This window comes from Salvelinus alpinus, chromosome 11 (genome assembly GCF_045679555.1).
Source record: "Salvelinus alpinus chromosome 11, SLU_Salpinus.1, whole genome shotgun sequence".
Lineage (NCBI taxonomy): Eukaryota > Metazoa > Chordata > Actinopteri > Salmoniformes > Salmonidae > Salvelinus > Salvelinus alpinus.
The window spans coordinates 32,133,903-32,150,470 of record NC_092096.1 but is presented as its reverse complement, the minus strand read 5'-3'; the positions used below and the strand labels follow the sequence as shown (position 1 = coordinate 32,150,470).

The 16,568-nt window shown below is 41.8% G+C and overlaps 1 protein-coding gene across 2 annotated transcripts; it reads right to left on the bottom strand.

Moving 5' to 3' along the window:
* Nucleotides 1-282: 282 nt before the first annotated feature.
* Nucleotides 283-16,083, bottom strand: LOC139533962 (phenylalanine-4-hydroxylase-like). Of its 2 annotated transcripts, XM_071332511.1 has the most exons (13): nt 15,860-16,083; nt 14,547-14,663; nt 8,264-8,447; nt 6,968-7,056; nt 6,315-6,382; nt 5,646-5,842; nt 5,413-5,548; nt 5,059-5,128; nt 3,069-3,125; nt 2,864-2,959; nt 1,848-1,981; nt 1,588-1,703; nt 283-1,168 (listed from the first exon to the last, which is right to left on the bottom strand). In XM_071332511.1, exons 1-13 carry the CDS (start codon nt 15,917-15,919, stop codon nt 1,125-1,127), a joined length of 1,368 nt encoding a protein of 455 aa, XP_071188612.1. In that variant the 5' UTR covers nt 15,920-16,083; the 3' UTR covers nt 283-1,124. The 2 variants fall into 2 exon arrangements, with proteins under 2 accessions (XP_071188612.1, XP_071188613.1); XM_071332512.1 differs by lacking the exons at nt 14,547-14,663; nt 15,860-16,083 and adding an exon at nt 9,172-9,870.
* Between the last annotated feature and the right edge of the window lie 485 nt (nt 16,084-16,568).

Here is a 16,568-nt window from a genome sequence, read left to right as displayed (position 1 = left end):
ATGGAATAAAACATAGTTTATGAAAGCACTATATGCCTAATATATGCGAAATAAAACGTTTTGCAGCCTACAAAATAAGATTATGAATATTGAGTTTTACTTACATTTATTCTAGGCTATATATTTTTCTTTCCATTGATTTGTAACAGGTGCAACGGGTCAACAGGATATTTATTTTCCCCTGAAACGCACTTTGACAGACTCTAATACAAAATATGTTCTCACAACCAATTATAGCCTAATAATAAACATACAATAATTTTGAGATAATTGATCTGAAAGAACCTTTTTAGCATACATTTATTTGGCAAGTTAATAACACATTTTCATGCATATTATACAAACAAATGTGATAGTAAAGAATGGAAAAACAGTCGATCATTTGGATTCATCAGAATTCAGGATATAATCAAACACATTCTCTAACATGCTGGACATACACATTGCATTTCGTTATTGTGTTATATAGGCCTAGCTATTTATAGCATAATGCAAGGATTTATTTTTGTTATTTGCGATTTAACCAATATAGATAGAATACTCAAGTGCGAATTAGATCGTCAAAGCCTGAGCTAATAGTTCTGGAACAGCACTATTCCAATGTAATCCCTCTCAGCTGGTTACAGAAAATGACATCGGTTAACCTATCAATACAGTAACGGCGGTGTTGGATTTCTAAAACATACTGAAAAAGGTATGATAAAATAATACTTCTCCTTGTTAGTGTTAACAAAAATCTAACGAAAAACTCACTCACTTATCGAATAATTAATTTCAAGTTAATACTTGTTTTATGTAACTTCATATTTACAAGGAGTGACTCATTTTCGATGTGCATTTTCATTGGCTAGTAGTATGTCTGTGTGATTCATTGAGAGAGTGCTACTCTAATATTGACTACTAAAATTAAAATGTTCTACTTAAAATGACTAGTGTCTGGGTTGCAGTAGGTATTTATGAATAATTTATATAAAGATGAAGCAGAATGCATTAGATGTTATCATGGACAAGCACACAGATTATAAACACAAAGAGTATAATGGAAATCTACAAGATTGATGAAATGCATTGAGATTCTATCATTGCGCACATCAGTATTGAAGGAGGTCTCCAAAGTGGTCTCCTTACTCCATCTTCCGCAGGGCATTGCACAAGATCCCAATTTCCCCTAAAATAAAAGCAACATGATAACATTAGGTAGTTCATCTGTAGAATATTAAGAAACATTCAATTCCAGTCGGAGTTGGGCATTCATACAGATATTGTATTTAATTAAACTATGTTTTCAATTTGTAAAAGGCAAGACAAAAATAAATCCTAGTGTGATCTTCTATAGCTCAGTTGGTAGAGCATGGTGCTTGCAATGCCAGAGTACTGGGTTTGATAAAAATGTAAATGTAAAATGTATGCCTGCATGACTGTAAGCCGCTTTGGATAAAAGTGTATGCTAAATAGCATTTATTACATACAGTGTATATAAATTACAATTGGTAGAACATCTCATTTGAATCCATTTCTAATAGTACTTGATGTTGGTATTTGCATGAGAAGTTAGTTTTATGAGGACTCTATAGAAATGTCACACACCACTGATGTTGTCAGCCAGGTTTCTCAGCTGCTGGGTGTTATCCAAGACTTCAATGCTTTGGGTGTACGCATTGTAGCGCACTGAGAAAGGCCTGGGGATGGTGTCGGCAAATTTCCTGTATAAAGAGTCATAACATAGGACTTTCAATTGAAAATGTGAACGTATATATTACGATATAAAGATCCAGAGTTCCAAAGCAAATGCAGTGAATGAATGTGACATAATAAACGTTTAATATTGTGCAGATGTTAAATATTACCTGACTCTCTCTTTGGCGTCATCAAAGCTCTCTGCAACAAAGTAAATGGGTTGGAACTCAGTGATTGGGTACTTCTGGAGGCTGGTCTTTGCAGGGTCAAATGGTTGAATCTTGGGCTTGTCTGTCAAACAGTACTGTAAAACAATTCAAAACAGTCAAATGTTATTCCAGAGTTTGACTCCAACTCTAATCCCCATTTATGGGAGATGCACCACTGTCATGAATCAATCTACAATGAGCAGAATCCAGGTTACAAGTCCTCATTTGGTGTTTTGAGGTCACGACCCACTAGCAGTGTGCAATTCCTCAATGACATTCTGTGCACCTTGGTAGCAGTAAACAGGAAGTGCAGTGTGAATGGCGTCCTGCTGTGATATGACTCAGCTAACTGCTCATCCTCTGATGACAATGTCTGATGTAACTGGTGACTTTAGATATTAATTCGGTCTCTGCCCCCTACTTCTCCAGTGAACCACTAACCCACTCCTCACCAGTTTCCCCCAGTGACACATTTAGCCTGAGCCCTGGGTGGACCACTAACAAACTGATTGACAGCTGTATGGCATTAGTGGAAACCAAGATTGGTATCAGGGCAGGTCTGACGGTTTTGACTAGTAGAAGTTACTTTTCGTAGCAGGTTAGAAGAACTTACCTGGCAGGTTTGGAGAATTAGGTTTAGATTAGGGTTAGCTAAAACTGTCCACGACATGACTCGAACATATCTAGCTACAACCAGGTCTGCCCTGAGAACAGTTTTCGTTTCCACTAATGCGATGCTGCTGACTGACAGCCCACTGGGCTACCTCATAGGGATTTGTCTATATTAGAACTGCAGGAAGGAGGCCTGCGCACGTGGGCATAAAAACAGGTCATGAAAGACACCCTCGCAAAAATAGCCACATGGCTAAATGAATTGTTCTGTTGTGAAGATGCCCAACATGTGACCACTGTGGCTGCTTCTAGCATCTATTTCTCATTGTAAGACGCTCTGGAAGGTGTAAATGCAATGTAAATACCTGCAGCTCTCCAAAGGATGAGAGAAGGCCAGCTCCATAGGCCTTGATCTCAGAGCCCTGCTTGCAGAGGCCAAACTCCACTGTGAACCAATAGACCTGTGGACAGACAGACACAAGGGCTCGTCACATATTCAATATTGTTTTGCCTTCCTCTGGTATCAGGAGTCGGCTGTAGTTGATGTTGTGAGACGTTTGAGGTACTTACAGTAGCAAGCCTCTCAATGTACTCGTCGGGGGCACCCAGGGAAGCCAAACCGATTTCCTGTTCAGAATAGCGTCAAATAAATCATGTTATTGTCCATACAGTTGAAGTCGGAAGTTTACATACACCTTAAAATGTATTTGGCTAAACTCAGTTTTTCACAATTCCTGACATTTAATCCAAGTAAAAATTCCCTGTCTTAGGTCAGTTAGGATCACCACTTTATTTTAAGAATGTGAAATGTCAGAATAATAGTAAAGAGAATGATTTATTTATTTCAGCTTTTATTTCTTTCATCACATTCCCAGTGGGTCAGAAGTTTACATACACTCAATTAGTTTTTGGTACCATTGCCTTTAAATTGTTTAACTTGGGTCAAATGCTTCTGGTAGCCTTCCACAAGCTTCCCACAATAAGTTGGGTGAATTTTGGCCCATTTCTACTGACAGAGCTGGTGTAACTGAGTCAGGTTTGTAGGCCTCCTTGCTCGCACACGCTTTTTCAGTTTTGCCCACAAATTCTCTATAGGATTTAGGTCAGGGCTTTGTGATGGCCACTCCAATACCTTGACTTTGTTGTCCTTAAGCCATTTTGCCAAAACTTTGGAAGTATGCTTGGGGTCATTGTCCATTTGGAAGACCCATTTGCGACCAAGCTTTAACTTCCTGACTGATGTCTTGAGATGTTGCTTCAATATATCCACATAATTTTCCTGCCTCATGATGCCATCTATTTTGTGAAGTGCACCAGTCCCTCCTGCAGCAAAGCACCCCCACAACATGAAGCTGCCACCCCACGTGCTTCACGGTTGGGATGGTGTTCTTCAGGCTTGCAAGCCTCCCCCTTTTTCCTCCAAACATAACGATGGTTATTATGGCCAAACAGTTCTATTTTTGTTTCATCAGACCAGAAGACATTTCTCCAAAAAGTATGATCTTTGTCCCCATGTGCAGTTGCAAACCGTAGTCTGGCTTTTTTATGGCGGTTTTGGAGCAGTGGCTTCTTCCTTGCTGAGCAGCCTTTCAGGTTATGTCGATATAGGACTCGTTTTACTGTGGATATAGATGCTTTTGTACCTGTTTCCTCCTGCATCTTCACAAGGTCCTTTGCTGTTGTTCTGGGATTGATTCGCACTTTTCGCACTAAAGTACGTTCATCTCTAGGAGACAGAACGTGTCTCCTTCCTGAGCGGTATGACGGCTGCGTGGTCCTATGGTGTTTATACTTGCGTACTATTGTTTGTACAGATGAACGTGGTACCTTCAGGCGTTTGGAAATTGCTCTTAATGATGAACCAGACTTGTGGAAGTCTACAATTTTTTTCTGGGATCTTGGGGCGGTATCTTTTGATGTTCCCATGATGTCAAGCAAAGAGGCACTGCGTTTGAAGGTAGGCCTTGAAATACATCCACAGGTACACCTCCAATTGACTCAAATTATGTCAATTAGCCTACCAGAAGCTTCTAAATCCATGACATCATTTTCTGGAATTTTCCAAGCTGTTTAAAGCCACAGTCATTTTAGTGTATGTAAACTTCTAACCCCCTTGAATTGTGATCCAGTGAAATATTCTATCTGTAAACAACTGTTGTAAAAATTACTTGTGTCATGCACAAAGTAGATGTCCTCACCGACTTGCCAAAACTATAGTTTGTTTACAAGAAATTTGTGGAGTGGTTGAAGAACGAGTTTTAATGACTCCAACCTAAGTGTATGTAAACTTCCGACTTCAACTGTATCTGCTTCAGGATATTGTGCTGTAACACAGATGAAAGCGTTCTACAGGAGCAAAACCAATATTAGAGAAAAACTGACACATGCAGTACAGTTGCATGGTATTCTCCTCAATCCTCCTCAACATTATGACTAGCATGACTGTGTTTGAAGCTGATCTTTAAAGTGGTACCCTTTTTCACGCCAACAATGGATAGTTCTCTGAAGTTATGATACCAGCAGGGGTTAAAGAAAGTTAATGTCCTCTTGTGTTCTTTACCTGTGAGAATTGGGCAAAGGTGGGGTCAGCAAACAGAGGAACATGGCCCAGGAGTTCATGGCAGATATCCCTGTGGAGAGATGTAAGTCAATGACTAGAACATATTCAACTATGTACAACTGGTCCCAAGGTGGGATGTGACACCTATATAAAGGTACGGACACAACAGTGGCGTTTGCCGGCCGAAAGTACTTAACAGGGTGCCGGCTGTAATTTGCAAACCGAGTACCAACCGATTCTATATGTGTGGAAATGGGCGAAAATGACGGAAATCAGACGGTCCCTAAAACATACCATGGCAATGTTATGTTTTTGATGTTTTTCTCTCCTTAAAATGATGAGGGTGACACTCACGGCTCAGGTGTGTACATGGGCTTGGATTGGTGACGGATGTACTGTGTAGAGTGGAAGACTCGGAAGGCCAGACCAGCCAGGAAATCCCGAGAGGAGAGCAGGCCAGCCACTGGGCGCAGCCGAAAACCTGTGCACGCTAAAACAGAGAGGAGGGGAGGGTATCATGTCAGTGTATGTGGGACGCTGATAGAAGCAGAGGAAGTGGGGCACTTAGGCACGATCTGTTGTCTTACACTGCAGGTAGCGTGAGATGTCCTCCAGCTGGGGGATGTTGTCCTGCCTGTAGCCGCAGTACTGCTCCAGCAGGGGGAACACACGGTTGTGCTCGCGGCAGGCGTGCGTGGGGTACAGAGTCTTCAGCTCATTGAACACTGTGCTCCATGTGGCCTTCTCCTCCGCTGTGTACTCCACCTTGGGAATGACCTGGCCACTGAAACAGAGAGACACACTGTTGTTAACACACACTTGTGTATAATATGTTCTTCTGTACACAGACACACAGTCCCTATTTGGTGAGGGAGGATGGATGGGTGGGTGGTGGGGGGGGGATCAGTGAGTGGATTCACTTCATTATTCTACCAAGGTCCCACTGCTATGTAAATGTGAGCTTCCTGTGAGGGCGTTTTCATTGGGGCTGGCGCTCTTTGTAGTTCCTGGGAATAATGAAGTCTCAATTATGCGAACAAAGCTAGAGGCTTCAAATCCACCACTGCCTCCTCTGTAATTTGTCCCCTTTTGTTTGTGGTCATTTTCAATAAAAGGCAAAGCGGAGACTGAAATGAGGCTGGAGGAGAGGGACATAGATCACTTCTAGTAGGTTCTAGAAGCTCTCTTCACCTCTGCTGTTGTGTAAAAGAGAGGGACCCAAGAGAAAAAGTATTCTAGTCTGGATGGATAGTTACTGTCTGTAGTTGTAGGCAATGTCGGCAAACTCCTTCCTCCTGGTTCTGTACACTGGGTCTGTGAAGCCCTGGAGTGAAAGAAGTAATCAATGTTAGATCTTATTTATGATCACTGCCTGGCCCTGTATATAGTGTGTAAATCCTCAGCTAGGACTACTTGGACTCTTTGACAGCATCATACTCTCCCACTCTGCTGAGAGCCCTGGCTGGAAACACATATTCAAATGAGGCCTTTGTAGAATGTATGCTGCTCATGAGGAATACATTTCACTTTAAAGGCGGTGGCAAAAGGGAGCAATTATCTATAATTATAGGGGCTCAATTAAAGCAATGACATCAATTTGGGGCCCTAGAGAGTTTCCATTAGAATAGATAGCAGAGTGGGGACTGTCATCACGACTTGAGTCTTTCATAAAACACACGTGTGGGTGCACATGCATACACACATGTACATACGTATGTACACACACTCACATAAATCAAATTCAATTGTAGTTGTCACATGCTTCGTTATAACAACAGGTGTGGACAAACAGTGAAATGTTAACTTACGGGCCCTTCCCAACAATGCAGACACACATACAATACAAAGCAGACACCCAGTACACAGTGTGTAGGATGTAAACAGACAGTAATGAATGGTTGATCCTTACAGGGTGATCAGAATCCAGCTCAGATCCGTAGCTCAGAATCTGGTTGGCAAAGCGATCCAAGTCCTGGATGTCATTGGGGAACCATGGAACTGTAGGACGGGGAATCTCCTCATTACCCAGTTCAGGTGAATGTGACAAGTAGATATATACACATGGCCAAAACAGACCAGAGTAAAACCAGTCGAAACAGTGGTGCATAACTTCTTGAGATGTAGAAAACGACAATTTAGTAATATTTACAATTGTCTGTAGTATATCTGCCTTGTGTTCAATGTCCAATTCCAAAATGTAATTGATTAAAACAAGTGAAGCCCAAATTAATATTGATGTGGATGGCTTTGTGGGGGTTTTGCCTGCAGGGTGCGTTTGTATTGGGATAGAACACTACCCAGTAACCATGTTGACAGTGAACAGAGCACCAGAGGAGGTCACCCATTGGCTCATTTATGACAGTTAGAAGTACTGGACGTCGACCATTAATCTAAATCGAGGCCGTGTGGTCCAGCCTGAGGCTAGGGGAACAATGGGACCTCACCAGACTCCTCTCAAAACAGCCTGTCTCCATCTCAGACCATAAATATCTCTAATATCCTCCAATGACACATTAACCTGTCGCCCTGTCCAGTAGATCATAGGGCTAGGCAGAGGGGGCTTGGTGGTGGCCCTGTCTGTCTGTCCGGGATGAGCGATGACCCTGTTTGGGATTCCCTCCTCTGGGTCTGTGATAGAGGCAGTCTGTTCTATGACAGTCGGTGACACTGGGCTCCTCTGTTTGCAGCCAGGCCAGTTGGTGCCCAGTAACTAAACTAATGTCATTGTGGAAACAACTAATAAAGGAGGCTGGATGTGAGGGACAGGCCATCCGTCTCCGCGGCGACGCTCATCACATCATTAGACAGTCTGGCTGGTGGTCTGCTAAAGCGCCACCCAAAGTTCAGATCATGTGACACACACACAGGCTTTGTCTACTTCCCCCTTCTCCCTCCTAGACACAAATATATCATCATATAATTATTGTTAAGTACACTTAAAATAATGATTTAATAGCCATGATTTTAATCAGTCATTGTTTTTAAAACTTTCAGTCATGGTTTGTAATATGTTATATGCATATCTAGATTGATTATTCATTGATAATATATGTCTATATACACACACTCATACACACCAGGATTAGGGTGAATTCCATTTCAACTCTAGTCAATTCAAAAAGTAATTCTGTATTCCAATTCCAATTTTTCCTACTTAAAAAGCGTTGCCGAGAATTGGAATTAACCCCAACCCTGATATACACACCTGTGTCCTTCTGTTTGTTGCGTGAGAGCTCGTGCACGTGGCCACTGATCTCGGTGCGCAGGCCGTCGATGACCTCGTCCAGGGATTTGGAGTAGCTGGTGTCCACGCTGATGAAGAACTCAAACTCCTGGTTGTTCAGTCGCGATGGGCGAGACTCGATGTGCATCAGGTTGATGCCCTTCTCCTGTTGAGTCAGAGACAGAGGAGAAGCCATGTAGCTTTGTAAATCCTGTGTGACAGCTGGATGGTTCAATCCTGCTATTGGATCTTGTACTTTATTTCTTTAGTTATTTTGTTTTTGTGTGTTTTTGTATATTTACTTTAAAAGCATTCTTGTATTATTGACAATAAAAGTTAGGTTACATTTTTGAAAAACTACTTTAAAATCCTGTGGTTCAACTCATGACGATCCAGCACTGGAAATACTGTATGTGGACTTAGCATACCGCTAGAGGGCGCCAAGTGCACATCCAAACAGTGGTCATTTGACAGGCTTTGTGGAGTCGACCATGCCCTTAGGACAGAACAGTACACCACTAAACAATCACCCAGATAATTAACTGTGGGCTGTATGTTATAGAACCGACTAGAGCCAGGATGTGAGCTGTGGTAGCATTGAAAGGGCTTGCACAACAACATGCAGCATTTTTATCAATGCCATCACATCTTTGAAATCATTCTGTCAACTTTTTGCATTTTCTAAAATAGCCACTTAACACCAGAGAATAATTTCCAGATTTAGTTCATTTTAGATGAGATTCGATGTGTGCATATACATATCTATGCATTTCAATATCAATTGTACTTTTTGGGACATCCTGGGAAACATGCAAATCTATATTGGTTAATTATTTAAAACATTTGGTTTGGTTTTATAGCTGTGGAGAGGGAGTAGAACAATCTCTTACTGCCATAGGCCCGGTAGAGAGGCGGGGCCAGGCGGCACACAGTCCCATTCCCCCTCACTCTTCTCTCTCTTCCTCTCTCGTCCCCCCTTTCTCTCTCTCCTTCTCCATCTGGATCCCATTCTCCAGACTGGGGCTCTTTGGAGACCATATGGATCTGCTGTTGTTTCAACATCCAACAGCTTTTAGTTACAAAACAACGCTCCACACCCCTCCCCCCATGGCTGGCCAAGCATTTCTCTGCATACTTTACATCTGATGTGCCTTTATTGACTCCTTGTGGTGTCAGTGAGTTTGTTTGCCCTGTTTGTTAGGTCTCTGTCTTGGTATTAGTTTAGGCAGATAGTTTAGTGTTTCCTTTGTTGTTGACAGGAGATCAGTACTGCAGTGTTATTCTAATATTAATCATACAGGGAGCCTGACCAGGCTTATCTGGGGCAAAATATGCCCCCCGTCCAGTTAATGTGGACCCAGGGCCTGTATGGGTCGTTTGGGTAGATTTGTGTACTTCCTAGGGATGTCGCTATGCTCCTGGTGACTTTTGAAGTGGAATGAATGTCTACCACAAGGCCTCGTGTGAGTGACATTAACCCTTCCTGTGCCCTGCCTGGGCTAAGGCCTTGGTCCGGTCATGCCAAGCTTACTGATGCTAGGAATTGGTACAGTGGAGTCTGGTCAGTCCTGGGGAGAGGGAGGGATGTGTTGATGGTTTTAAGGGTAACGTGGCCTGTTTTTATAGAAAAGGAGGGTATGGATGCTGGAAAGTGATTGGACTAAAACTGGGTCTGATGGTGGGGAGGTTTGGGGTTTTATAGGGAGATGGGGGTGGATATGGGGAAAGAGAGCTCATAGGTCCAGAGGAGCTGCTGATGTTTACATTTGGAGCACAGCACGTGGAAGATACTTATTGATCTCCACAAACACGCATTAAGATTTTTAGTTTTACTCCATTTTTAATCTGTAGGGGAGAGTGGGGTAAATTGAGCTGTTATTTACATTCAGCATCACGACATCAAGGGAATATAGTATTCTTTCTAACAAAGATGTCTACATATATTTCAGGATGGTGTGTATTCCTGGAAATAATCAGAATTCATAATAGTTTTGAAAACATAGCTTTCCCCCCCCCCCAAAAGTGCTCTCTTGGCACAACTTACCCTGGGTAAATTGAGAATAGGGACAGGGTAGGTTGAAAATAGGGACAGGGTAGGTTGAGAATAGGGACAGGGTAATTTGAGAATAGGGACAGGGTGAGTTGAGAATAGGGACAGGGTGAGTTGAGAATAGGGACAGGGTGAGTTGAGAATAGGGACAGGGTAGGTTGAAAATAGGGACAGGGTGAGTTGAGAATAGGGACAGGGTGAGTTGAGAATAGGGACAGGGTAGGTTGAGAATAGGGACAGGGTAGGTTGAGAATAGGGACAGCGTGAGTTGAGAATAAGGACAGGGTGAGTTGAGAATAAGGACAGGGTAGGTTGAGAATAGGGACAGGGTAGGTTGAAAATTAGGGACAGGGTAGGTTGAAAATAGGGACAGGGTGAGTTGAGAATAGGGACAGGGTAGGTTGAAAATAGGGACAGGGTGAGTTGAGAATAGGGACAGGGTAGGTTGAGAATACAGACAGGGTAATTTGAGAATAGGGATAGGGTAGGTTGAAAATAGGGACAGGGTGAGTTGAGAATAAGGACAGGGTGAGTTGAGAATAGGGACAGGGTGAGTTGAGAATAGGGACAGGGTGAATTGAGAATAATGACAGGGTGAGTTGAGAATAAGGACAGGGTGAGTTGAGAATAAGGACAGGGTGAGTTGAGAATAGGGACAGGGTAAGTTGAGTGACGGTGTCCTGTGACAGTGGGTGATGGGGATGGAAGGTCAAAGTTTAATTCATGGAATGGGGATGTGGTATATTGTATATTTAAATGTATGCCTACTTTCAGATATCGATCTCTCTGTACAAAATCACTGACCCTTCCATTTCTTGACCAGTTGTCTGGGACAGGGATGTTGTTTCCATGTACCAATTTCGTAGGCAAGTACTTTTGAGGCGACTAAGCCCATGAAACTGGTCTGCGAAATTCTTGATATGTTTAGCAAGCTCAGCCTCCATGTCAATCAGATAAGACCTCGTGTGCCTCTGCTACTCTCTCATAGCCTCTCTTTCACACAGGTACCTGTTAGTTTTCTTTTTTGTCAATGTACCTCTTCAGTGTCATTCAGTCTATTTTTTTCCCATCCGTTGGTGCTGATTGAATGAACTTCTTCCCCTCTCTCACTCCCTCGGCTGCTCTCTCAAGAACCTCAAGGGAGCTAGACCCCTGATTGTTTTACATTTGTATACACGGGACATGAGGATGTCTGCTCTGTAACAATAAAAATGCAATATCTTGAGTTCATATGCATGACCCATTGCAGGCATATTATGCATAAAACTGACCAAATTGAATCATTTGTATGGAGAATGGTAACTATTGGCTCTACTTATCCTATGTCCATTTTCTCAACTTACTCCAAGGCAAACATTTTGTCTATGTTAGCCAACATAGCTACAAGGATGAACTTTCAAGCTAGGTTTAGAACCTCATGTGAAGCTTATAGAGACTCCAACTGATGTATAAAACCATCTACTTTGGTTTCAATACAAGCATCTTGAAACGTATAACACACTCAACTAATTTATTTTCTGTTTTGTGGACCTAACCTACTTACCACTTTTTCCATGTGGTTTCTTCCTTCACAGACTCCATGAAATGATGACCTCTTCCTAAATATTTGGTAAATGAATAATTGTGTGTATGGTTTCTTAGAAACAAGGGGTGGCTCAACTAACCCTTTGACACAACTTACCCCGCTCTCCCCTACAAGTGAGGCACAAGACAATCCAATTCTGTTTCGACTACTAGGACATCAAACTTCGATAGCACTTCATCGTCGAAGGTTAAACAATGGATGTGCTGCCAAACAGCCCTGACTGCGTGCTACGAAGTACATAGTCACTTAAGTCAACACAGAATAAAAAAAGAAGGCACCTTGATACAGGGTCAACTGTTGCTGGTGGCACAACACAACATGATTAAGTGAACGGAGTAGCCATAACTGGTGATCATTTAGGAGCCTGATGGGTGTCTTCCAGTCTGTTCTGACTATTTCAAAAACAGAAACCTCGGCCTGCGTTGTGGATCAAAGAGCGGCCTGGAAAGATTGTGTACACAGCTGCTCCCGTAGATATCTAAGATAAAGATGTCATCACACTAACAGTTACCATAGAGCCGTAGATCTACACAGCTTAAAGAATAGGGCTTACATCCCCTCAACTCTAAATTCAGTCACCTACATTAACAACGTTGGCTACTAATACATTGGGCAACCAGCACATTGGACAAAGACGTCAGATCAACAGCCACATTTGGGTTAATATTTGATTGAGTTGTCAACAAACTCAAAATATTTCAAATAAACCAAACCTTGAACCCTGGTTGAAAGGTCTTGGGTTAAAATGACACAACAATGTTCAACATGTATGTGTTAAGACAGCTATCCATAATGATGCAATGGTATCATTTTGATTCTGAAATAACAAGGAAACAATGTTGACAAACACTCTTTGCCCAGAGGTAGAGGGAACATACTGCACCAACCTAAAGACTAGGACTTTAATGATACATCATGTAAAAACCTTGGGGTAGTCCTCCAACTCCTTCACACCCTGCTGGAAACTCCACTAATGTTTGGCTAGTTAAATGTTCATGTAAATTCTGCCCCAGGGAAATGTCCATTATTCATACTTCATGGGGGTGCAGTAGTTACCGTACAGTGCATTTACTGGTAGTATCCAATGGTGGAGCATTATTTTCCATTACCTTGGCCTCTGTCGCAGGAGCCTGCATAGAGATTTAACAAACTGGTCTATATGTATGAGAGAGCCTGTTCCAATCGGACACAGAGCTGTACACATTAAAACACAGCAGACCCTAGTGTATGATATACTCCTACTGGGGGAACCTATGCACTGTATTCAGCCAGACACAGGTCCTTCACTGAGGCAAGTACCAGGATGCAGGAGGATGGTCAGTAACCTCTAACATCTGGAGCTAACTGGAAACATGCTGTCTTATGAAGCGTGTTTGGTTGCGTACCTTGTAAATTCTTACATGGAGGAAGAGAAGGGAAAAGAGGGAAGGTCTGGCTAACTCAGTATGAAGCCATGGCTGTCTCTTTAAATTGGTCCCTTGGACTGACAAATGGCAGCTAGTAAACTTCGGTCTCATCTTCTAGAGTCGCTCTGATTTTTATGGGCATGATCGTTACCTCCCTAAAGTTGCTAGTGATAAATGGTCCCGTGTAGCTCATTGGTAGAGCATGGTGCTTGCAACGTCAGGGTTGTGGGTTCGATTCCCACAGGAAACCAATATGAAAACATGTATGAAAATGTATTCCCTCGCTACTGTAAAATGCTCTGGATTAGAGTGTCTGCTAAATGAATCCAATGTAAAAAATAACTGTCCTCCTGTGGGAGTGACTAAGCAGTTTTCCTGGTCCAGAACACAGCTGTGGAGTTGATTCTCTGAAGATACTGTGGATTAGTCTGTTTCCATCTGTTTTATTCATATTTGGTACGCATGGTATGAAATGGATAAAAACACGTGATCGTTTACTTTGTTGTGCTTGTACTGTACTGCCTCATACCCATCTCTTTCTCACCTACAGAAACTATTTCAGCATCTAGCTTTTAAAGTTAAATAAAGGTTAAATAAAAAATAAATAATAATAAAGCTATTTCAGCTTGTACATATTTCAGCTTTCACAGCTATTACTTCTTTCAGCTTTCACAGCTATTTCAGCTTTTACATATTTCAGCTTTCACAGCTATTACTTCTTTCAGCTTTCACAGCTATTTCAGCTATTACTGCTTTCAGCTTTCACAGCTATTTCAGCTACTACTGCTTTCAGCTTTCACTGCTATTTCAGCTACTGCTTTCAGCTTTCACAGCTATTTCAGCTACTACTGCTTTCAGCTTTCACTGCTATTTCAGCTATTACTGCTTTCAGCTTTCACTGCTATTTCAGCTACTACTGCTTTCAGCTTTCACTGCTATTTCAGCTACTGCTTTCAGCTTTCACTGCTATTTCAGCTACTACTGCTTTCAGCTTTCACTGCTATTTCAGCTACTGCTTTCAGCTTTCACTGTTTTTTTTAAGCTTTCCAGGTTTTTGACTTCTTATTTGTCCTTGACCCATGACTCATTGGACAAACACATCAGAGCATTTCAGAATAAAAATTGAACATTACTTTGCATGTGTGTGACTACAGTACATTACTGCACATGTAAGATTGTTTGTACTGTGTACATTCATGTTCACAGTTATGTTGAGTGGTTTACCTCAAACAGTCGGAGGGCTTTGGCCAGCGCCCCAACCTCCTCCTTCAGGGAGAAGAAGCAGGACAGCACCCCCGCCTTGGCACTGGTCTCTTCCTCCAGGTACATGGAGTCTTTCTTCTGCAACAAGACAAGACTCACAGCAATTTGACTTATGACCCCCAGGGCTGGACCTTAACACTGCACACATTCCAGGGGGCAACCTTCTGTAGCGTGGTGACCCTTGGCATTACCTCAACTACACGGCTATTTCTCTTCCTTTATGCCCTCTCACTCTTTCGCTCTCTGATTAGCCGAACCGCAAACACGTCGCCCACTCCCTAATGACTGAGCCTCCACAATCTGACCCACAAACCTGATTGGAACCCAGGTAGATCAAACAGTTGAACAAATATGCATTATATCATTAGGATTGTGTTAATTTAATCTATGAATGAAAGTATCACTCACAATGAAAAATCATGTTTGGTGTTTGTGTGTGGGCTGTGGTTATAGAACCCAGGTTATTTAGCATATTCTAAAAGACTTACCTCTTAAAGCACAAAGCTTTCACACCTTTAACCTTTCCCCTCTGACCTTTGTAGTAATGACCCCTGACACCATCTCATCCAAATCGACTATTTATCTCTACTCAGCACAAATACCTCGACGTCCACAATTCCTTTGAACTTCGCTGTTTATTGGGATTCTATCCGTTTAGAATTTCTACAGTCCATTATTGTGATGAATTAACAAACGTTTTATCATTACCTCTCAAGCAAAAGCTGATGTTAAACTGTGCACCGCTTTTCTAGATCAGATTAAAAAATCTATACATATATTTATTACACGCATTCCTGCATGGATTCATAGTCACTGACCTTTTAACATTATTCACAATGACCATGAGATGTTTACAATAATCGAGTCTGTGTTGCCATTCTGCTGACTAGAATATTCCATCCACAGTGAACAACATAGCTGCCATTCTAATAGCCGTTTCACCAAATGACACTGTGACTTTATACAATAGCACGTTTTAAAAGGGGTTTGTCCAATGCCAAATATACCTGTTCCCTTCCCTATCTCGTGACATGGAATTTACTGCACAATAACAATGATATGGCTATATTAAATAAATAGAATCATAAAACCATCAGTTATCATCATTCTAGTATTAGAAGTCAATAAGTTTATAAATGTATATTACTCATTCAACATTATAACATAAATTGTCATCACCATTATATTATTAGTGAAAAACAAGTTCATAAATGTATGTTATTAAACATTTAATATTATTGTTTACACTAGATTTTATGTTTAATATTGCTTACCTCTTTGCCATTGTCAGGTGTGGGATAGTCCCCGTTAATTTTTTTGTATGCTGCGTCCATCCTCCAGTCACGTCGTTGTGCAGGTATGAAACTACTGATGCTGAATGTGTGGGCTTTGGTCGAATTTGTTTGAGCAGCTCAAGTTCAACTTCAGCCATTCATGTTGTCCCACGTGACACCACACCCCCTTATGGTTTGTATCCCTGTCACGCGACGAGTAGAGCCCTATGGAGCCATGAAGTTATGAAACTGCTATATTGGCACATCTGGTTCTTATTGTCTAGTGCTGGGGTAGAGGTGGCTGAGTAAATGTTCAGAATCAACGTTTCATAACACCCACAGGACTTCCCTGTGATGTAACAGATGAATATGACTTAGGTATATTGATGAAGAGGATGGTCGATGCATTCCTATACTGTGACGCATGCTCATAATGAGCCATTAGACCACTATAATGACCCTAAAATCAATAAAGTCGTGTAGCTGCTACTCATATAAGGCTATGTTTTGACAGTAAGCGACGCAACTTGTATCGATCAAAAGTTTGTTGCAGTTTTTTAGGTATTTTGTGTTAGGAATGTTTTGGAGTCGGTTTTGCTTGCTTGGCCCCTCTTATCAGCATCCAGTGATGTGATGGTCCTCCTAAAAGCCACAAGGTGGCGCCGAACAACCGGCTAAAACAGGTTGTAGCTGATGTTCAATACAGCGC

Excerpts from the sequence above, each read along its gene's own strand:
- LOC139533962 (XM_071332511.1), bottom strand. The coding sequence starts at position 15,919 with ATGGACGCAGCATACAAAAAAATTAACGGGGACTATCCCACACCTGAC. Across the intron at positions 14,664-15,859 it reads CACCTGACAATGGCAAAGAG|AAGAAAGACTCCATGTACCT; the intron begins GTAAGCAATATT and ends GTCTTGTTGCAG. Across the intron at positions 1,704-1,847 it reads GACGCCAAAGAGAGAGTCAG|GAAATTTGCCGACACCATCC; the intron begins GTAATATTTAAC and ends CTCTTTATACAG.